The sequence below is a fragment of the Corvus moneduloides genome, chromosome 1 (genome assembly GCF_009650955.1).
Source record: "Corvus moneduloides isolate bCorMon1 chromosome 1, bCorMon1.pri, whole genome shotgun sequence".
NCBI classification, from domain to species: Eukaryota; Metazoa; Chordata; class Aves; order Passeriformes; family Corvidae; genus Corvus; species Corvus moneduloides.
Genome location: NC_045476.1, coordinates 116,515,113 through 116,538,237, shown reverse-complemented (window position 1 = coordinate 116,538,237; position 23,125 = coordinate 116,515,113). Strand labels below are relative to the sequence as shown.

The 23,125-nt window shown below is 39.9% G+C and overlaps 1 protein-coding gene across 4 annotated transcripts in view; it reads left to right on the top strand.

Moving 5' to 3' along the window:
* The window catches only part of CHST9 (carbohydrate sulfotransferase 9), an 88,725-nt gene that overhangs the window by 58,926 nt on the left and 6,674 nt on the right, over positions 1-23,125 (top strand). For 2 of the 4 annotated variants that reach the window (XM_032124107.1, XM_032124103.1), the window contains exon 4: positions 13,139-13,176. The exons of 1 other annotated variant lie outside the window; for it this stretch is intronic. In XM_032124107.1, coding sequence (XP_031979998.1) covers positions 13,139-13,176 — 38 coding nt within the window. Of the gene's footprint in view, positions 1-1,376; positions 6,104-7,510; positions 7,638-13,138; positions 13,177-23,125 lie in introns of those variants that run through there. One more of the 4 variants, XM_032124116.1, reaches the window with a different exon arrangement.

Sequence of the window (23,125 nt, the reverse complement as noted above, 5' to 3'; positions counted from 1 at the left end):
ATAGGTGGTAAAAAATTCCTATAATGCCTTCTAAACCCTTTGTGTTTCCAGCCTGTGGCATAAAAGAATGGTGTGGTGTTAGCATCTACCTTAGGATGCTGCAGGTCAATCTCTTGCTCACAGTACACTTACCTTTCCACAGTACACAGTAACTTTGGAAGTCACTGAGATCATTTTGTTTATTTTTCATTGCACACAGTCTCGTACTTTTAATACTTTATAAGTCTGTTCTTCCTATTGCTTGGAAATTTATCTAAGTACTGGTCAGTCTCCTGTGGTTGGAGGTTCAACAGGGATGGCCAACAGCATGTGCAGGTGGTGCATGTTGTTGTTGAGGTTGTCCAGACTCTGAAGTATTTTAAACCAGTGCCTTTCTTTTTTAGCTGTCTTGTGTTGTTGCACATGCACACAGCAGCAATAATGCCTGAGACCAGACCTCTGTCTTGCTCAATATCCTAGCAGTAAAGTGAAACCTTCTCACGTTACTTTCTCAAACTCCAGCAGTTTGTGTTTCAGAAACTTCCTGTGCCAGAGGTGGTTTTTGTTTGCTTATCAACCCCAAAAGGATTTCCCGTCTCTCAGCTTGTTCAGTTGTTCCCTGAATCCATGTAAAGTTTTAGCAGCTGTAACATCCCCTGGCAAAGAGTTCCTGAGTTTCCTTTCTCAGTTGCATGGAGATCTGCTTCCTCATGTTTGTTTTCCACCTGCCATCTGCCTGCTTCATCTGATGCCCCCAGCCTTGTGTTACAATGGGCAGCAAACAGTCAGTTCTGATTCATCCCTTCCATGTCACTCATTATTTTACAGATCGCTATCATATCTCCTCTGGATCATTGCTTTGCCAGGTTTTGTAGCTGTTTCTTCTTGAAGCCAGTCTGTACTTTCAGTCCACCCTCTTTACTTCTTCTTCATCTCTGTACGTGAGTGGGAGGATCAGAATTGCAGATAACATTTAAGATGCAAGTATGTGAATATGCAGAAACAAAATAGTTGCCTTTTGGTTTTTCTCTGGTCTTCAATTTGCTTTCTCTAACTTGTGAGCTGGGAGATGATGTTCACACAGTAGATGTACCACCTCAAGATCTCATTCCTGGGCAGCAGTGTGCTTGTAACTCAGTTCAGAATCCACTACTTTTGAGTCTAAACTAAAAGTTTTCCCCTAAAAGATTTCTAGCATCAATTTCTATAAATTGCACTTCATATGTCATTTTATTACAAACTTACCCTCATAGAAAGTTCTTTAGCCTCCATCATTTCTACCCCAAATAGCTTAATATCATCAGCAAACATTGTCTCTACTCTGCTCCCTTTTTCAAGTGATTTCAAGAACAGGCTGAAGAGCATGTGTATCCTCGACATGAGGCAGCAGGACTCCACTGGTGTCTTGCTTCCACAGTGAAACTGACTGTTGGCTTTCATATTCCTATGCCCTGTCTCCTATCTTTTCAACAGTTGCTTTCCTAAATCTGTGCAAAGGTGTTCACTCTAATTCTTTGCCTGTTAGGTTTCCTTAAGAGATCTTGTGAGAGAGATGTTATCAAATACATTTTGGAAAGCCAAATAGATGATGCATCTGAGTATAAAAAAAGGGGAAAAAATGGAGTCCCATACAATGCAAGCCCTAAAAGAAAATAGCTGGCTGTCAATAGAGTTGTTATTACTGCTCATCTGAAAGGTTTGTGACAAACCTGAGTATTCTAATGCTGAGGGGTCTGTAGCAGCTGGGCAGATGAGGGCTCTGAGGATATGGAATTATAGGAGGTTATGCTGACCTACGTGTGAGCTTCCCTAGACGGGGACTTGTCATTGCCCCCGCTGTTGTTTCCAGCTAGGTGTCTTCATCTGCACAGCTGATGTGGCTGCTCTGAGCTCATATGGTTGAAAGTCAGCCTATCAGGCAAGATGAGAATTTTTAGCTGAGTCAGGACTGTGATGTGTTTTGATCCTGCACTGCAGCTGCACTAGTGGCCAGCACATCTGTGCATCTGCAGCAAGTGCTGGGCATTGGGAAGCTTAAACCAATCATAAAAGCAAACCCTGAGAAAAGTTGTTTGTCTGTAGCTTGTATGAAGGGGTACTTTTAACTAAGATTATTTGGGTCTTGGGTGTGTGTAGGAGGTTGCATGATGACGTAAGTTTTCCAGCAAAGAAGTAGTAGTCCACACTGGATTTGTAGAGTTGGTCTAGTCTCTTCTCAGAAGCGAGAATTAAAAATGAAGGGATTTCTTTATAACTTGTTTTCTTTGCGTCTTTCTTTCTCTTGTGATCGATGAGCCTAGTTTCCATTACTATACTAAGTTTGTTACTGTGGTTAACCTAAGCTTGGTTCTATACAGTTGCAACCAGAGATGTTTCTGGTTTTTAATGTGATTCTGGGAGCTAGTTATCTGTAATCCAAGGGACAAAAAGTATTGAAAGTGGGAACATTATTGGTATGCTTGTATGAAGAGAAGAAATATGAAGCTCTGAGCTGTTTGCATCTCTGCTCTTCCAGAGTCTCTGACTGTACATCTAATTAACCATCCATTTAAAAATACTGAGCACTTCTTTTGCCCCCTGCCAGCAATATCAAGATGTAAAATTAATTTCTCTGAAGATTTCTATCTCACATGCTTGCAACATTTGGACCTAGCCTTTAAATTGTCAACAATCCACAGTATACAAATTACTTTAATTATAGCAGTAGGCCAATAGTGCTGATGCCCAAAAGTTATGTCGGGGGTGGATGCTCAATTATCACATTTTCTTTTCTAGATCCCTAGGAAGGCAGGAAATTCAGTCCTCTCAAACTGGTTTTTTACCCTTCACTAAATATTTAAGCAATAGCAATTGGTGTGGCTTTAGTCCAAAATAATTCCTAATCTGAGAAGAATTTTTCCACATTTCATTTATGTTTATTTTCACATTCTTTAATCAGATTTCATGTAAAGAATTATGTTCATTAGAACTAAATACTAATAACAAGCTAAACAGAACTATGCCTTTTTCCCTTAGTCTGTGGAAATATGTGAAGACCTTGTCCCTGCAGTTAGCAAGAAGTCAATGCCAAGTTTTGTTGGTAATCACATACAATATTGACTGTGTTCTCCTGTCAGAAGAAAAATGTCTCATCCCGAGTGCTCACTTCATTAGAAATCAGTAATTTACATGTGAATAAAGCCACCACATCATGTGACTGTGTTGCTTAGTATTTGCTGAAGCTGACTTGGTCAGTAATTCTCATGCTGATTCATGTCAGACTTGCAGAATTATTTTTAATGCCTGAAAAAGAATGCAGTTCACTAGGGAAGAACAAACAAGGTGGGTTTTTCAGTCATAAAAAACTATGTTAAATGCAAAGGACTCCCTCAGAATTCTTTTTTCACCTTTGTAGATGACACATTAATCCTGCCCTCAGTTTGGGGTATCATCAGCACTACCAGTACTAGTACACACCCATGGTCTGCAAACCAGGACCAGGTAGGCTTGTTTCTTAAATCAGTCTGCCAGTCATGAACATGACTGCAATTTCAGCTGTAAATTCTGCCTCTCCTTGCTGTGCCTGGCATGGCACATCCTATGGGAAGATTGTTGTCTGAAGGCTGCTGTGTACGTAGTAGTTGTGTGCTATATGGTCACATTCTTCTCGTAGGTCTCCACTGAACTGCACCTGCACATTTATGGATGCAAATTGTATCTCAGTACCAGCTTTTGGTATGTACATATGGTCCTTTACAAGCAGCAGCAATATATTTTGTGGGCAGAAATTGCTGGCGTGTACAAAACCTGCAGGTGTGGTTTTAAAGCCTATTTTACCCTCTGTGCATGAAAAGGATGTGCTGTAACTGAGAGCATCTACTTAGACTCTGCTCAAGTGATCAAAATGATCCAGTGCAGCATTTATGCGTTTGATGTTGAGGTACTTTGCATTTTCTGGGTACTGGATACCACCTTACTGCTGTTCTTTGAGTCTCTGTTTAATTAAAAAGAATAATTTAACTATGTTTTCAGTGACATATGTTGAGTTCAGTTCTCATAAAGATTTCTCCAGCTGAACTTTCTTCATCACCCGCACCACTTTCTGCTTCTGAGAGCTGCCAATATCCTCGTTGGTGTAGCAAGGATGGCGCACAGAGGGAGGCACAATGGGCATTCCTAAAGTGAGCAAAAGGCTCCTCCCAAGCACAGTATGGTGCTGCTTGTGAGGCTTGGAGCATCAGGGTGTTTCACCTGCAGGCAAGGAGGCAGCTGCAATTATCCGTAGTAGGTGCAATATATACCCAGTTGCTACACAGCTGACCAAATCTAGTGGTAGGGCAGATTGCAAGCCTGAAGTACAGGTTTGGCTTTAAAGACATCAAGCATAAAAGAAATTTTTTTTTGCGTAATTTTAAATGTACTCTCATATAGTGGAGGTGAATCCTTTACAGACTGGCCTTCAGAGGTGATTTTAGTTTTCTGGGAAAGTGTTATCATGAGATCTTGGTTAAATAACTGCTGACAGTTCTCTCTAACATTAATTTTCATTTACTTCTATACATAAATTGTTGTATACTTTTCCTTTTCCCCTTTTCCCTAATCGACTGCCTCGGATGATACAGTTTGAGTTTTCCAATGTTCAGAGAACATGACTAAAGACGTGACATATTTTTATATGTCATTGCACATTTCCTGCTGAGGTTAGCTGGTGCATCATTATCAGCTTTCTTGTAAGGAGCTCCTTAAAATATCATACTTTTAGTGATAAAAAAACAAGTAGAAAGTAAAAAAAAAAAAAAACCCAAACAGTGCTAAGGTTGTGTATGCAGAAAGTCAGATAAATATGTTAATTAAGGCTATAAATTATCTTTGCCTAAGAACCTTATTTCTTTATAACAATAAAAACTGAGGGTCCATAATCTTTTCTTGTAGTGGAGAATCTGTGGGAAGAAGATATTCCACCATGCTCTAGACAACAAAAAATTGACTCAAGTTACATTAATTAAATAAGTAGCTTTGTTTGATAATATAAACCGCTTTGGTAACATTTAAGTAACATAGTTATGAATGACAAGCATAAAAACTGTATCCTCTCATAATTCGCATTCACATTTCGGAAATTGATTCCTTAGATTTCATGCTCTTGCCAAACTATGAACCCATTTGAGAATTGAATCTGTGGCAGTGGATGAGCTTCCTATCCTCTTTGTCTTTTGCCAACTTCTTTTGAGTAGCACAAACCTGAATGCTTACGCATCTTGGATTCCTATTATGTTCTCAGTCATGGATGACCTTTTACAAATGACTTCCAATAGCTAGAGCTGAAGTCAACCACAAGATTTGGTCGTAAAAGGTCATATTCTAGTTATACAAAATGTAGATAAATTTGAAATCCCTGCAGCAACTGATTGCTGTAGGTTTTTGGTTTGTATCTGACCAATTTTAAATTCAAAGCCATACATTAGAAAATGTTATGTTCTAGCTTTGTTTCTCTTTTCTTTTCTTCTCCTAATTTTCTTTCGCTATAAAATCATTTAGTTTACAGATTTTTTTTTTACTTTTCCAGTTCTTAAAGTTCTATTTCATAGGGCTCCTATTTCACCTTTTCCTTTTCCCCCTTTTCTTCTTTACTAGTGGATTAATTACAGATTACTCCTTGTAAATGTGAATAGTGTCTTTCTCTTACTGTCAGGTTCTCACTGGGAAATATTCTACTTCTAACTGGAATGATTTCAGAGAAGTTGTTTGAGGCCACTCTGCTAAGAGCATGCCTTAGAGTGTCACATTTAGACCTCAAACAAAGAAACAGGGCAGATTTAAACAAGTACAGTTTGTTTTTGTAGGCATAACTCAGAATGAATAGTAAATTAAAAGAATATTTGCTCTCATCACCACTGGTCACTTCCTGGCCTTATGTTGTACAGACAATTAATCTTCTTTTTATTTCTGAAATACAGAAACTGTAGACTAAGGCTTCCCATGGTGACTTTGCTGTGGGACTCTACTTTGTAATTAGTGCCAAGAAGCTGGATTTTTCCATCCCTGTTTGGGCTTGCTGTGTGCTTAACTTGCTCACTCTACTACTTCTGATTCACACTAGAGAAGCTTTGCAGCTCAGCTGTTTGTGGTGCAGTTGTCCTAGCAGGTGAGTAAAAATAAGCTTCTCTGGGCTTGTGTGCTGCTTCCCATCAGTACTGGCACCTTCATATGCCTTTTCCAGGGTGTTCTAATTAAGATTATATCAGAATAGTGTGCTCCAGGGATGGATATCAACTTATCTTTGCTACCAGTGAAAAACCAACAGCTGACCATATGATGATGACCAGGATGATCATGACTCCATGTGGAGCCTTGAGGTGGTTAATTGGACTGCAAATTTCAGCTGCACTCATATTCCTCATCTGGACAGGGGCAACAGTATGTTCTTAATATGGACAGAACCCAGGCAGGAACCAAAACCAAAGCCAGACTACTGCAGTGCTTCAGTCCACTGTGAGCCCAATGCAAAGGTTCAGCTGCCTAAGACCATAGCAAGCTGTATTTCTGTGTGGGGTCTGAGCATGTGGATTCAAGCTCTAGTTGCTCTCCATGGTCTTTTCTATCATGACAGCTCTTACTGTGAGGTTCTTAGAGTAGAAAAACCAGACAGTGTTCCTTCATTGGAAAAAAATCAGTCAACCATCCAAGGCCAGGCTGGTTGGAGCTCTGAGCAACCTGTTCAAGTGAAAGGTGTCCCTGCCCATGGCAGCAGGGTTGGAACTGGAAGATATTTAAGGTCACTTCCAACCCAAGCCATTCTATGATCCATTTTATGATCCCTCACAGAATGACATACTAAGAACCCTGATATAGGAAACTGCAGTGGATGGGTGGAAACAACTTCCTTTGTGGCAAAGCCTGGAAACCTATTTTTTGGAATACAACTGCATAAGAAAATGAGTTTGACACTGGAGCACAGTCAAAAAGGTATTTTAACAGATTATGTAGCCTATCCTCCAGATGATCATAATATAAAGCACCGTAAAGCACCATACATAACTAGCAACATGAAAGAGAAGGCTGGTGATTTGTATGAGTTCAGATGAAAAACCAATGGCCCTTATAGTGTGGGAACTGAGAGTTTTTACCACCAGATTTGGATCACATTGTGCTAGGATTTGAGAAAATGCACCTACTAAGACATAATTAACTGATCTTTGCTTGCCTATTGCAGATGAATAGGACTGTGTGATTTGCTCCATTCAGTTCCTTAAGAGTGCAGGAATCTGAAAAAAGTAGTGAAGCAGTTGGATAAAAGGAAAAAAAACTTTTCAAAGCAGTTGCATAGTGAGCTGTAAAACAAAATTGAAACAAACTACTCTTGTTAGATACAGGATGAATGCCAAATAGGCATTGAAAATATGCACCATGTTCTGCTGGAAACCATCCAAACCATGATATCAATATTGTGTTGACGTTACAACCAAATACACTGTCTGGCATGTTTCCATTATCTCAAATCTTCCATCATTAAAGGAAAAATATGACAAATTGTTGCTTTCCCTTTTCCCAGTTATAGAAAGCACAGCCTTGTAGAAGAAAACCAGCAAACAAGGCTGCTTACTAATTCCATTAGTGAGGATCCTGGCAATTTGGTCTCATTTGAAAATATTTATCACTGCTGATGAGGCAGAGAGCAGGTAAAATTTCGAATTTTTAATTAACTTATATTGTAACATTTCATTGCCCTAAGTACAGTTACACAATGTTAGTCAATGCAGGATTTGGTCCAGGAATGGATTTGAGTTATACCTCCTTTTTACGCTCATCAGAATTAATGAATGAGAGCCCTCAGTCTTATTAAGACTAATGTTCCTTTGTCAGTCCAATTTTCTTTTTTTTCCTTTGGGGTTCCTTCTTGTTATGACTTTGTTAGGTGGAAACTGAATGGTCTATGTTAATCAGCACAAGACATTTGGCTACTCAAGCTTTCGTAAATGTTTCGTTTCCCAGGGTCCTTTGAACCTCCCGGGAACAGTTCTGCATCCTTATTAGAGACTGACAATTAAAGGTCTGTTTTCATATCAAAAGTAATCACAAAAAATTAGCTAGGGAGACCTTGAAATGCTGTGAGAGTTTCAGTGTTTTGAGATGGCCAACTTTCCTTCATTTGCTTCAATCAGTATCAACTTGGGTTCCTTTTTATGTTTCCTTCTGCCAGGGCAACTTATGAGTTGGCATTGTGACAACTGAGAAGGATTATGCAATACCATGAAGATGTGATTAATATATTTTAGGCCACTGTAATCATATTCAGTTGCATAATTATCACAGAGGTGCAACAATAAGCTAAACTGGATTTTGAAGGCAATGCTATAAAAATGAGCACTTTTGGTTTATTGAATTCCTTGTTAGAAGGAGGAGGAAATGCTGTGCAGATCTGCAAGAGCTGTGTTGCTTACAGACTTCAGAAATTCTGATGATAATTTATAGGAAAAAATGTATGGTTCTGCCCTAAATATTTTAATCTTTGTGTGCCAAGTTACAGGCTTTCACAGAAGATAATCTGTTAGTGTCACACCTTGTCTGTTATAAGCCTGAAAAACAAATCTGAGTGTTTCTTCCCCAGGCTCTGGTGCCATGGGAAATTGCTGCAGAAGTTCATCAAAAATGAGTGCTTTGATTTACTCATATTTCTGAGAATCTGTGCTGGTAGATCAGGACATCAGTAATCAAAGTGGGGTGGATCACAACTGAATAGGTTGCATATGTGTTTAAGTCTAGAAACATAAAGCAAAAGATGAAGCTGTTAATATTTCTGTCACAAACTGGAAAAACAAAACTAAATTGGTATTAGAGCATCAAATTCCCTCGTCACAATTGATTTCTTAGAAGTAGCATTCCCACTTGAAGTTAAGTGAACATGGCTGTTTCAGAGCAAGGCTGAGGGCCCCCTTTGCCCCCTGAGATCTCCACACTATTCTCAGTCTGTTTGGAAACCCTCAGATACCTGGGAACAGAAAGACAGACCCAGAATTTCTGTTCATAGCCTGCCTAGCTGCTATGTCACAAATATTAGTAGAATTATCTGAAGACTTAAGGAAGCAAACTTTTTATTCCAAAGCTTTTATTTTGACACTGATGATGGTTGCTTGAAGTATATATAAATTTGGATTTGATTTTTGGAAGGAAAAAAAATCCTTTGTTGCTAGGTCTTATAGCAGTCACGTCACATAAACTGGCAGTCTGTATATTTAAGGGATTTTTTCTCTCTGATTAAACACAATAGTAATGTCTTGCCTTTTGAAATGAAACCTTTGTTTTTTCATCTACATACTTAGGAAACAAACATGCTGTCAAAATCCTTAATGTATCTAACTATTTGAACATAAAAAACAGCATCAAGCTGTTATTTGTTTTGTTGGACTGTACTCATATTTCCAATCTGAATCTTTTGTACCTGGTGATCTTAATTATAGTTGAGCTGGAAGTAGTTTAATATTAAAGGGAATTACAGCAGATTAATCTGTAAACCTGCACAAATATCACATTCCTTTGTATGGAGGTAAGCACAGGATAGAGTGCATAATTACGTGTTGTTCTCTGTGTAGGCTGTGTGCACAAGGCTGAGGAGTCAGTGTTGCCATTCCTCATGACAGCAGCAATTATGGCACGTTCTCATGTCTTGCAGCTGTCAGTTACATTAGAAAACACACATTATTCCTCTCACTAAGGTAATCTTTTAATCACGGACAAGCAACCAAAAAAAAAAAAAAAAAAAAATTGAAAAAACCAGCTTGCCCTGGAAACAGGAATTAGTGTACTAATTAGTGCATGAAAATACAGAGAAATCTTTTAAACTACGTTTGTTGTAATTATTTTTTTCTAAAGTGATATAGCTTGCGGTCAACCCAAGAAGGCCATTTATCCCAACCAGTCAACTACCCATTACACTTTTTGCAACTAGAGAGACAAAAGAAAATCACTAAAAATTAAATGGGAGAGGTATGTGTCTCCAGTCCTGATGTAAAAACATCGCTGGAATCCAGTTGCAGCAGTTTAGCCTCAGTTAGCATGTTGGGAAAGCACAGTGTCAGCAAACAAGAACCATAGTTTGTACTGGTAAATACAACTTTTGAATCACAAAGTATCAGTTAATTGTCTATGATTAAGGCCTTTGGATTTGCTTGTGATTTTAAGGCTGCTCAGGTGTCACTATTGAGCCCATTTAGGAACAGTTTGCAAGATGACAGGTAGAAAAATGAAGTTTCAGAAGAAATATAGGAGAAGAGCAAGCCACACACAAGCAGTCTGATTTGCAGAAAGTATGCTCTGGGACTGCACTGGCTGCCTACTGGGCAGCTTCCATGTAAGTTTGCAGATGGTAGTAAATTTCCCAGTTAGTTTGATGTTATTGCACAAGCTGCTACCTCATTGCAGTGGCTCAGGAAAAACTGTCAAAAATTTTAAATTTAACATGTGTAGGTTTACCAGAAATGAAACTTCTTGCAAGTGTCAAGTATTACCTGCATTCCATGAGACTGACACAGGTGTTGCCCGTAAGACTGCCTGACATGTTCTGACAGTTCTGGTTTTGTCAGTGTCCCATTGCCTCATGTCCTTTGAATTAGGAGCACTCTCTCCAGTGGCATTTCTTGAATCCAGCTGGTGAATATTGATGGTCACCACAAATGATGACAAGGCACTGACACAGAAACCTCCTCCTCGAAATTGAGAGTGCCAAAAGTAACAGATTAGAGACTAGTCATTATAAGAGAAACTGGGGATTTAAAACAAAAAAAAAAAAACCCCGAAGTGGGACAAAAAAAAAATCTGCCCACTTTCAATGTCCTTGTCCTGCCCTACTGTTAACTATTGGTGGCTGGAAAATGAACCCCCTCTCAGTGTTGCAGGTCATGTTTGTTCATGTTTTTTCACTGCTTTTTGTGATGTTTCTTTTAAACAATAGTACAGTACACACTAGGACTTTGCAGGCTTCCCCATGCAATGGTGCCAATATATTCCACCCTAATTTGCAATGTGTCTGTTATTACAGACCTTGGTCCCTCCTGAGCACAAGTGCTGCCTATGCCAAATGCACATAGTTGTTCTGTGATGAGGACAAGGATCATCTAGCGAATAAATGGAGAACTCAGTATTCAATTTAGTGGTGACCTTGAATTTGATCTCTCTTCTATCCCTAACAGCCTAGTCAATCTCTGCCCTGTTTAACCCATGTCATCATTGCTGTCGTATCATACAGCCCCTTCTGCAGCTGCCTTCTCCTTGATACTGTCCATTTAAATCACCAAAAGAAAGAAGAGAGAACAAGGAGAGAACTACCATAAATTCTTCTTCACCTTTTTCTTAGCAGTGTCAGGAATGGCTGCACAGGTCTTTCCCAGTCTTTCTGTTCTTTTTTTTTTATATTTGTCTAAGGTAGAAACCACAAGTCTGATTGATAAGGCAATTTGCATCTTGAGGCATCACTGGAAATACAATGGCATGAAAGGCTACTCTGGCAGAGCACACTTTTCCCTCAGGGCTGACTTTAGAAACTCATTGATGTCACTTCCTTCCTCAGTCAGCAAGTGAATTTTCACTAATTCTCAAGACCAGCTGTCCGTGCTGTCAACAGAAAGTTATTAAAATTCCTTTAAAGTGAATCAAAATAGCCTAAAAACAAATGTACTGGGAAACAGGAAAGCATCAGTATTCAAAGTCCACAAACCTTTGAGCAAAATAGTGTTGATCTAACCAGAGATTTCAAACACTCTGCTTTCCTAGCATCTTGTATATCATTAGAGAATGCTAAAAACACATACACCTTTAATCTTCCATTACCAACAATCTATTTGGCTAAAATATTTGTTACACGAATAAATCTTATTTCTCCTAAAGATGAACTCGGTGAGCAAGGGAATACATTTTAAGTCCCCCCTAAATGATAACTCTGTGGAGTTTTTTAAAAGCATAATTTTTATATTTAGCAAATAAAAACACAACACAAGCATGCAGGAAGTAATTACCATAAGAGACAATCTTATAATATAGCCTAAAGTAATTATCTTCATCTGAATAATCTATAATGCTTTCTTTGTAAAGAGGAGTAGTCTCAGGGATGGGTAGGGAGGATCATTTTCCTTTGAGTAGAGTCTTTATACTGTATTTTAACACTTTAAATATTTTCACCTCGTTCTAAAAATTCTGTTTGTGCCACACATATCAATATGGAAAAGTTTTGTTGAAATGGAGTATCATTTCCAGGGCTGGAGGTGGCAGCCACCTGAGCTAGGCAGGCTCCCCTGACAGTTAATAGTGATACTGACAGGTTGTAAGTCCTGTCCCATCATTATTATTTTTAAAAACCTTCGGGGTGCACGTAGCCTAGCTGGATAGGCAAGTGTGAAATTCCTGACTTTCCCCAATATGTGTGGACGGTCTCCAGTAGCAAACTGATACCAGCTGCCCTTTTGGCACCTAGTGCATGGGAGCAGTAAATGAGGCAAATTACTGTCCCTTTTGGTCGAAAAGGGAAAAACAGGTGTGAGGTGTCCTTGCTGTTAGAGTCCCAGACAGTGTAGAAAAGCAGTGTTTGGTCTAGGTTTTGATTTTATCTCCAGGTGCACACTGAAGGACGCTGCAGAAGAAGGCCAGAATAAGGAAACAAGACCATAATTCAACTTGCCACTTTGTGGATACTATCAGGATAGAATTTCTCCCTTGGGCCAGCTGGTGCCAAGCCTCAGTTTTGACACAGGCATGTAATTTTATTTTAAGGTAGTGGCAGAAGTTGCTTTTCTCCTCCAGTGGTCAAATCCTGAGCTGGATGCTACCAGTCTCTTGGTCACGTAGTACATCTTGCAACATTAAGGGCTTCATACTACATATTAGAAATTTGTTTTCTCCCCTTTGGAGGTTGTAATTTCTTGTGGGGTTCCAGGTTAGATTGGCTATATAGCAAGATTGGCTGCCTATCTCAATCTTCTTTCTATCACATCTTTTTTTATAAGAGAGGCTTCTGTTGCTTTTATTTTAGGTGTATTTCCATTTCAAACTATCGAGTAATTTTTAAATGTTAAATTCTGTTTCTTAATTATAGGTTTTGATTATTTTTTTACTAATTCGCTGTTTGCTGCTCTACGTGTCCCGTCATGTTCATTAAAATATGTACAAACCAATTATTTTCTTTCCCTTTCAGAGTCTGGAAAAAAGCTGCAACAAGAGACAATTAATCAGGTATTTAGAAACTTTCATACTTTTTGTTAACTTAATTTTTCATGCAGAAGAGTTGTGGCAAGTAAAAGGGAGAACTTCATGGGACACGCTAATACTAATGAACAGGTGTGCTTAGGAGCACGTGTCAGACAACTGGCTCACTCTGCAGATGTGTTGAATTCACAAAAGTAGCCATCATTTTGACTTAACACTAAGATCTGCCATTTAAGCAATTCAGTTCATCTACTTCCCAACGTGTTGGTGCTGAGGACAAAGCCCAGAGGTAATTTGTTCATTGGTATCAAATTTTGTGGCACATTATATTTTTTTTTCTTCTGTTTGCTAGCATTCATTTTAAAAGGCAGAAAGCTAGTGATACAAATACCTGAAGAGCACATGTAAGCAGTGTATTTCAGTATTTCTTAGGTTATTTCTGCCATGAATTTTCATTGAGGCTGCACTAAACTGTGACATTGCTTGCAGAGGCATTTTCTGCCTTGTCTTTATTACTGTATCAAGAGTAATTACTTAGGAAAAAACCTTTATATATTGTAATTTGTCATTTCCGCATCAGAAAAAGCATACAGAAATGAAACTGAAAAAATTTCTAACCAGAAAGAGAGGTGGAAACCCAGAGTTTGCTTTCCTCAATTGCATGCTCTTGTGGATTGAAAAGGTCCAACTCCACAGAAGCAGTGTGCTTGCTTGTCAATCTTTGGCTTCTTGTCCTCTTGTGGAATACTGTTATCCAGATGCCATAGAAATGGGCATCTGGATTGTTCGTGAGATTTATTTTGAAATGCTGCTTAAAAAGCAGTCATTAAAATATTTGTAGTCCAGCAATTACCCTCCCTTAAGCCATCTTCCTTCTAAGCTATATATCAAGGCATTGGCGTAATTACATCACTGTTACCTGCGAACTAATCACCAAGGTGAAGGACTAACCTGACAGGGACTGAGCACCTAAAGCAGCCTGGTTTGGATCTAACAGCAATTCCCCTGCCATGGCTGAGCATGGCAAAGATGTCAGTGGGTCATTTTCGGTAGCCTGAGCTGGCACCGCTCTTCACCAAGTAAACCCTTGCATGTCTGGACACTTACGGGAAGCCTGGTCCTGTGACACAATGTGATATTCAGAGTTGTTACAACATTCTCATTATGTTGAGAAACTGATGGATAGATATTTATCATTCTCCAGAATATGGCACTGCATAACCAAAGGAAATCTTTCACTTTTTTAAATAACTATAGAAATATTTTGGAATTTAATGGAAGTTTTGTGCTTTGACTGAGAATTTATATCCTAGAACAAGTCTAATTAACTTTTATAACCAAAACTGCCTTTTAAATTTAGCCAGAAATGTCTTGCAAATTCACTTTTGGGAGCTCTTGTTGGCCAGAAGGGGGGGCACTTGTATTTTTAAACCACAACTTGAGGCAACGCTGGCAGCGTGTGAATGGTTGATTGGAGACCTAATTCTGCACATTTTCTGTGTGACAAAATCAGCTCTGTGGATGCCATTACCCTTTTCTGAGGAAGACTGTATTTGCCTCATTTTCAAAAGGTGGATCATGTACTGTATTTTGTGTGTGCAGTCTTAGTCTTTTCCTGCATGCCACTGTCTTGCCTTCACTGAATAGCTCACCTGCTCTGTCTCTCTGCAGTTAACTTAAGAACATCTAATTTTGAAGGAATATTGCCCTGTCTTGATATGCTGGGGGTATATATAAATAAAGCTGTAAAAAGTTGATTTGGAGACAAATAGTACACATTCCCATTTAAATGCATACTACTTAAGCTGGTGATGTTCCCTTTCATATAGATTTCCTTTGGACTTCCAAGAACTGAAAGAGTGTTTCGCAACAGAAATCAATTTCATTTCCAAGACTGTCATTTAGGGAATGATTACAGAGGCACTTCATATTTGAATTGTACTTTTATTGCTTCAACAAAAAAATTTGTACTGGGGTTGATCCTGATGGAATATCTGTCATGGAAGGATTCTTTTTGTTTTCAATACTGAACTTAAAATTTTAGAGGCAGGGTAAGATCCTTTAGTTCCCTTTAAGTCAGTTCAGCAATGGGGAGTTAAACTGGCTGCCAGAAATTTAAGTGAGGGAGAAGTTCTCTGCAGAAGATGGATGATGTTACCACTTGACAGGAGCAGGAGTGCAAAGGGGCAAATAGCAGGAAATATCTTGTTGACAGGTGAGTGAAACAGAGAGGGGATGGAGAAATTATAAAGCTGCTGTCCCAGTGATCTCCTGCTGGATAAACCCCTGACTGTCTGTGTGCATCTGGGACCTCTCTAATCTTGAAGACCACTGTGGCTTCTGTGTGGTTCTTAGCTCTTCTAAAGCCTAAGCAAAGATTAGTGAAACATGCCATAGATAGAACACTAAGGTAGTATCCGCTTCCAGAAACCTTCACTACAGTTACCGTCTTCACTAGCTTTTGCTACATTTGATCATAAGACATTTGCTGGTTTTCCTCAAACACCTTTTTTGTCATTTATGTATATAAATATGTATGTTCATTTAACAGCAGTGGTCATCTACCACCACCAGTCAATCAGAAACAGCACACACTCTGCTTTTCAATACCTGTTTTTAACAACATTTGCCACCTCAAGGGTAAATCCTGGCACCAATGTACAGCCTGTTTACTGAGCATGTTGACCACTGCTGAGGAAAATGCAAGGAAACATTGTGTTTCTGTGTAACAGTCCTGGCAAAACAACACATTACAGACCACCAATCAAAATGTGTCTGGGGAAATCCTTTGTGTTTCATCCTTAGCACTCAAATTTGTCTGTGTTGTGGTCTTAATGTATACTCCTACATATAGTTTTGTCCAGTGCCTCTGAATCTCTGAAGGACTGACAAGAATAGGTGTAATTGCATTTGGAAGTTGAAGTTGCTCGCACAGTCAGACTTTTGGGTTAAAAACCCAGCTGTGTTTGAGCTCAGACTTGAGCCTGTCCCTTCTGTAGTGAAGCTGCAGGTCAGGTTGGGAGACTGGTAAGAGTGCTCCACAATATCTCTCCCCCTGTTCTGTCACTGAGGAGGTTTTTGTCAAGGCAGGCTCTCGTGAAGTGGCACATCCATCCCTCAGTCTTTTAAGATCTCTGTCAGGGAGCATTTCCCTTCCTGCACATGGGGTTGGGGAAGCAGGAACACAGAAAGGATAGTGATGAGGCAATGTACTTGCTAGAGCTGGGCTTGGACCATGGATAACTGCAGCTCTGACATACTGTCAGTACGTGTACGCCTTGTGCCAAAGAAAAGAAGTCAAAGACAACTCAAACCTCTGTTAAATGGCAATATAAGTTTGTTGTTCAGACCACGATGAGGAATAGCTTATGACCTGAAGGTCGCTTCAGGCACATGGTGTAATAAATCTATATTAATATGAGTGAAAACTTCACAGTTCAGACCAAACTCCTTGGTTGCCCTTGTGCACTGCTGTAGTTTACTCCAGTTCTCTCCTCTACCCCCTTCACCGTCTCAAATGACCTAGCTAAAAAAACTTCAGTCCGTTTATGCCAGCTTCCAAGTCCTGCCACTTTGAGGTTATCTGATAGGTATGTCCCTTGCTTCTGTTTTCCTAGTTTGGGGTCATATTCCTTGGTGTTATATATTTTATTCCCCCAAAATTAAGAGTTTGAAAATCTATGAGAGAGCTAATGCATTTAGCCCACTAAACAAACTGAACTATTGTTTCACCCTCATGTGTTCTATGGAATCACATAATGGTTGAGGTTGGAAGGCATCTCTGGAGATCATCTTGTCTAACCCTCTTATTCACAGAGCAGGTTGCCCAGGATCACATCTGGCTGGATTTCAAGTACCTCCAAGAATAGTGATTCCTCTATTCCTGGATATTCCTGGATATTCCTGGATTCCTGCACTTGATATTCACACAGTAGAAATGTATTTTGCTATATTTATATGGAATTCCTTGTGTTTCACTTAGTGCCCACTGCCTCTTGTCCTGTCACTGGAAACCTCTGAGGGGAGTCTGGCACCATCTTTTTTTGCTCCCCCCACCTCCTCCCTCCCAGGTTATATACATTGATAAGATCTTTCCAAGCCTTCTCTCCTCCAAGCTAAACAGCACCAGCTCTTGCCCATTGCTTGTATGTCACATGCTCCTAATCTTTAAACACCTTGCTGCCCCGTCACTGAACTCACTCCAGAGTGTCTACCTCCACGTCCATTTAGACACTGGGCACATCCCAGTATGTCCATGTCTCCTGCACTGGGAAGTCCAGAACTGGACACAGCACTCCCAGTGTGTCTGTATCTCACCAGGGCTGAGCAAATGTGAAGAATCACCTCTCCTGATCTGCTGGAATTGCTCTGCCTAATGCAGCCCAGGAGACTGTTGGCCTTTTTTGCCACGAGAGCACATTGCTGGCTCACAGTCAGCTTCTTCTCCAGCACCCTCAGGTCCATTCCTACAAAGCTGCTTTCCCACTGTCCAGCCCCCAGCATGTACAGGTTCCTGGAGTTGTTCTTCCCCAGCTGCAGGACTTCGCATTCCATTTTGTCAGATCTCACAAAGTTCCTGTTTAGCCATTTCTCAAGTCTGGTGAGGTCCTTGTGAATAGCAGCACAACCCTTTGGTGTATCAGCCGCTCCTCCCAGTTTTGTATTGCCTGCAGACTTGGTGAGGGGATGTTCTGTCTCATCATCCAGGTCAGTAATAAAGATGTGGGACACTTATGAACTCACCATCGACCTTGGGGCGGTAGTGGTTGGCCTCCAGCTACATTTTGTGCACAATGGTTTGAGCCTAAGCAGTTCATCCAGTTTTCAATCCAACTCACTGAGCACTTACCTAACCTGTACTTCATGAGGGTGTTATGGGAGACAGTGTCAAAAGCCTTAGGAAATTTGAGATAAACAAGATCCAGTACTCTCCCCTTACCACTGATCCAGTCATCTCCTTGTACAGGGCTATCAGACTGGTCAGGCACAATTTCCCCTTCACAAATCCATGAAGCATGAGATCTAGCTGGAGGACAGTCACCAGTGGAGTACCCCAGGGGTTACAGCTGAATAAAATACTGTTTAACTTCTTCATTACATACCAGGATGATGGGATGGAGTGTACCCTCAGGAAGCTGTCACAGGATGTAAAACTGGGCTGTTCTTTGATTTTTGGTACAAACCACGATTTCATTGACCTTCTTGGCCACCTGGGCACACACTGGCTCAAATCCAGCTGCTGTTTACCAGCACCCTCCAGTCCTTTTTCACTGGACAGCTTTCCAGCCACTCCTCTTTTCCCTGACCCACTAGGTGGGTCACCTGGTCGTGTCCTGCAGGTTCTCACTTGTTCGCTTGTTTGAGGTAGACAGCTCTGAGCCCTGTCTGGTCAAATATAAGATCCTTCCTGCTCCCCCTGCACATTTTGTTTATCAGTAAGCAGAAGCTGCCTTTTTTAAAATCAGTTTTTAATTTTTTATCTGATATATTATCAGACAAAAATCAGTCGGGAAAAAATGCTCAGTTTCTCCCTACACGCAACATTTTCTTTCTTCCAAGCTGATAAGGGCTGCTTCTGATAACATTCTCTGCCCCCTTCAAGTTCAGATAAGGTAACAGTCCTTCAATGATTGGTGAATAATATATAATACCAAGATGGTGAGTCTCAGAAAAAAATGCAGGAGGAAATATTATTCAAATAAGTACAGCAGACACTTTTATATGAGAACCTTTTCAGTCCCTTCTGGAGGAAACCATTTCTCAGGCTGTATAGACAGGAACATAAGTGCAGTGTCTGAAGACAAAAATATCTTAAATTTTATGAAGAATTATTCTTTTTGTGCAAAAACCCGCAAGCATTAGAATAAGCAACACATTGAATGCTCAACAGAAGTATTGAAAGAAATGGTGTGAGGTTTGAGCAATGAAGGGCAGCAAGGACTGGGAAGTTGGACTGCAGTCCTGCTTATCTGATTTCTGTGTCCTTTCTTGCTCTGTAAAATGGCAAGGTTTTTCTACCACTGTTAATCAGAAAATAGGAATCACAATATTCACATGGGCTAGGCAATTATTATCTTTCCTTGGTTCACAGACATGGAAAAATGAAGTGTGAAGGTCAAGGTACTTGCATGAAACCAAACACTGTGGCTCTGGCAGGTGCACCTACCCTTAAACACAGCGCTGCTCTTATCCCTGTGCTTCAAAGAGGGATGGTGCTTGAAGTAGTTAGAGTTTGGGTGGCACACTGATCAGCTGTGGCACTGCTTGCAGATTAATGCATACTGGGGGGATAGCCACACAGAAACCTGCTACAGAATAAACTAGTGTATTTTCTTTTACCTGTGAAAGACATGACTTAGCCCCCTTCAGTGAAATAGGGTTGGTCAGTGCGAGGATGGAGTGTACAGTGGATCATGCCCTTTGTCAATTCACAGCCATTTTTTTTTTTCCACAGTAATTTATGAATGCAACCAATTCTCAAGTATTAATATTTCTGTCTAGAAAAAACCACGTGAATTTGTTTAAAAGTGTACAAATGTAGGCAAACATATTTGACGTATTTGCCAACCTACAGTGCATTTATATTCTATTTCTTTTTTATTTACCAATGAAGTCATCTAATTTGAATTAAATGCTAATCGTGATTGAAGAGAAAATGCTTTGAGACCTCTAGAGATCTTAGTATCTCTTCCAAAGCAATTTGGGAGAAATTGAATTCTTCATGCCTGAATATACATTAATATTCTTCATCTGAACTTACTTTCGTTTGAAAGTTTTCTTATTATTTCTAAAAGAGCAAAATGTCTTGTTTATGCTGGAAGATAAGTGTGTTTACCTGCAGACAAGATAGAGATGGATTCTGTTTACCAGAAAAAAAACCCCTGTGAATCTCACCATGGCCACTAATGTGAGGAATTCTGCTTTCTAATTCTGCACACGGTTAGATTTCAGGCCTCTATTCTCAAAGCACTTGCTGGAAAAGGGGAGCCAGGGTTTCAGTCCAAGCATGCAGGGTTAACCTTCAGGATTAATGCCCAGCAGTTTGGTCCCCTTCCTGAAAAACATGTCCACTCATGCAGACAGGGAAATGGGGACAGGGTCTCTCCTGCACAGGCTCATGTTGATCAGTGAGGGCTGAGACATGGCCCCTAATGCCTTTGGATAAAAAATACTGGTGTCCTTTTTCTTTAGAGAGGAAAATAGATGTTGTCTGAAATATGAAATGTGCTCAAAAATTCCTGGTTTGAATTATGAACACGCAAGAGGCATTATTTGTTTTCAAATACGTATTTGAAATGCACTTGAAAATCGCAATTTTGGGAATTGCATTTTTCAACAGCAGGAACTGTTTAGGTCATTGGATTTGCTTCTGTGCTTTAAGTTATTAAAAAGTAGGCACATTAGCATTACTTAAAGAATTAAAATAAGAGATCAATATGTAATATACAGAGATTACCCGAAACTCTCACCTTCAGATTTAAGCTCCCTGTATACACAAGGTAAACCTACTAGTCCTATGCTTCATAAAATGAGTATTCCATGTTTAGTTTGAGTCCATTTTGAATTTCAGGTTGGTTAAGTTGCTTTGCTGTGAGATTGTTCTGTGTAGAAACGTGAGTGAGTGTCAGTGAAGATTTCTGGCCACTGTCAGCTAACTTGGGTTTTACTAATACAGAGGACTGAGCTCAGAATTAAACAGTTTGAACATACTGGTTTACCTGTACCCAAAACAAGTGTTGCTGCATAGGAAGGAGGTTGGGCTAAATATGGCCAAGTGTTAAGAGGTCCATGACCTGAAAATTGCCTTTAATTAACAGTGCATCTTAGCTGCACATCTAGAGACATGCACTCCATGCAAACTGGCTGCAGACTCTGCCCAAACACAAGCTGTCTGGGCTGCAGCGGCCCTGTGCTTATTTTCAAGTCTGTAAATTATAGTGCAAAGAACCAGCACCATAAAACTGTTACCAGAAAGCAAGACAAGCAGCATTGCACTATCCTGAAGCCAATTTATTATTGCTATCAATTGACCTTCACTATTACTTATTTATTTGTAATAAGGGAGTGGAGTGCTTTTTATATTTGCTATACTTGGTTGCAGTTGTATTGGTGAATCTTCAATCTGTCATGCAAACCTAGTTACTTAGTTTCTGATAATAACAGCATCTTTATTGGTACTTTTTCTATTAATTATGCCTTGATCTTTTTTATCCCTCCCATTCAAAGCATGCTTTGGAGAAACCAAATGCTTTGACTGTGAAGGTGGAAACAGGAGAGAGTTCCAGATTTCAACAGGAATTGGCAAGTAAATTAGAGCTTAATTTCCTTCATCCAAGTCACTGACCATGTGAATCAGCTCCTGGAAGTGGCTCGTGCAGACTGTCTTGCCTCATTAGCGTGGCTTTGTGCTTTCTGCAGATGAAAACAGGGCAGGGAGAAGAGGGGAGCCTGGTGCAAAGCCAGGAGTCAGGTATCTATGAGGTCTCAGCCAAAGACTGAAATGGATTTCTCCTGTCCCCTTATGAAGTGGGGATGGTACTATTCTGTACTCCTGATCATTTTACTGTTTGTCTTACCCCACTGGGCCTCTCCACTTTCTCCACTGCTTGTGGGCCTGGGTTGTTCTCCAAAACCATGTCTGGATTGGTACTCTCCATTCGAATTTTTCCACACCAATCACTGACACTTGGTCACACCATAGAAGAAGAAAAAAACAACTCTCTTTCCCTCTGCCCGTTCCTTCTTCACTCTCTTGGTCTGTATTCTTGCCATAGCTCCAAGTCACCATGCAATGAGATGCTGGACTTTCTGCTAACAGATTCTAGGGGCAATAGTCACTGATTCACAAAGCTGTGTTTTGAAAAGCAGTATTTAAAATTACTGGTATCTGTTAATTAAAATTTACCTGCAGTATTTTTTTTTCTTACTATGATCAGTTATTCTATATTGTGTCTGGCTCAGAGTTCACAAGGATCTCCTTTGAACCTAATTGTAATTCATCTACAAACTATGAAGTCTCCCTCTTAGTCTCTGCTGGAAGTTCTGAGTATCTTGTACACTCTTTTTTTTCTTTCTTCTTTTTTTTTCCCTCAACTTGTTTAGTAATCTTTGAGATGCTTGGTTCAAGTACATGTGGTTTAGGGATACATATCTTATAGGAAAATGTGGTTTCTGTGACAGTAAGGTCTTGCCTCTGGCTTTTGAGGAATGTAGCATCAGTGATATGCCCTGAATAAATTAGATAAGCCAAAAATTCATGACTCCACTGGGAGGTGAGGGGTTAGTGGTGCCTGTTATCTTTGGAGTAGCTGTTTCAAGCACATGTGATGAATCAAGAGGTTTATCTCCTCTGCATGGAAGGTGAAGCACCTCATCAGCAAATATTTTCTGTCACTTGTGGCCAGCCTGGATAGTCTCTCAACTGGGAGATCCTGTGGGAGTTTGTTTAGCTCACTAACATTACACTAAACAGCTGCTATGATATGAGAGAGTTCTTAGCATATTTACATGTTAGCTCAGTAGTAGAGGAGTCTGGCCATTCTGAATTATGTTTCCCAAATAGTCTTCTAGCACAAAAGAAGTTAGGATAATCTGTCCTTTTGGCAGGCTTAAGAAAACTTGCACATACAAGTACAGCTCCACGTGTTTGTACAGCTAAAGTGAGGTAGTAACAGATGCAGGCTTCACTAGCTTGCTGAAAACAGGAATCACACAAACTTTTCTTCATATTTAAACTGCATACCAAGTCTGAGCTATCTGCCACAATCATGGTCCTCTGATTAAGAGATTCTTCTAAGTGTGACCAATTACCACAGAATCATTGAACAGTTTGAGTTGGAAGGGACCTTTCAAAGGTTACTTACTTCAATCCCCCTGCAATGGGCAGGGACATCTTGAACCCGATCAGGTTGCTCAGAGCCCCATCCAGCCATTATGTGAAAAAGTTTTAGAAGGCTCACAGATACCTACCATCGGA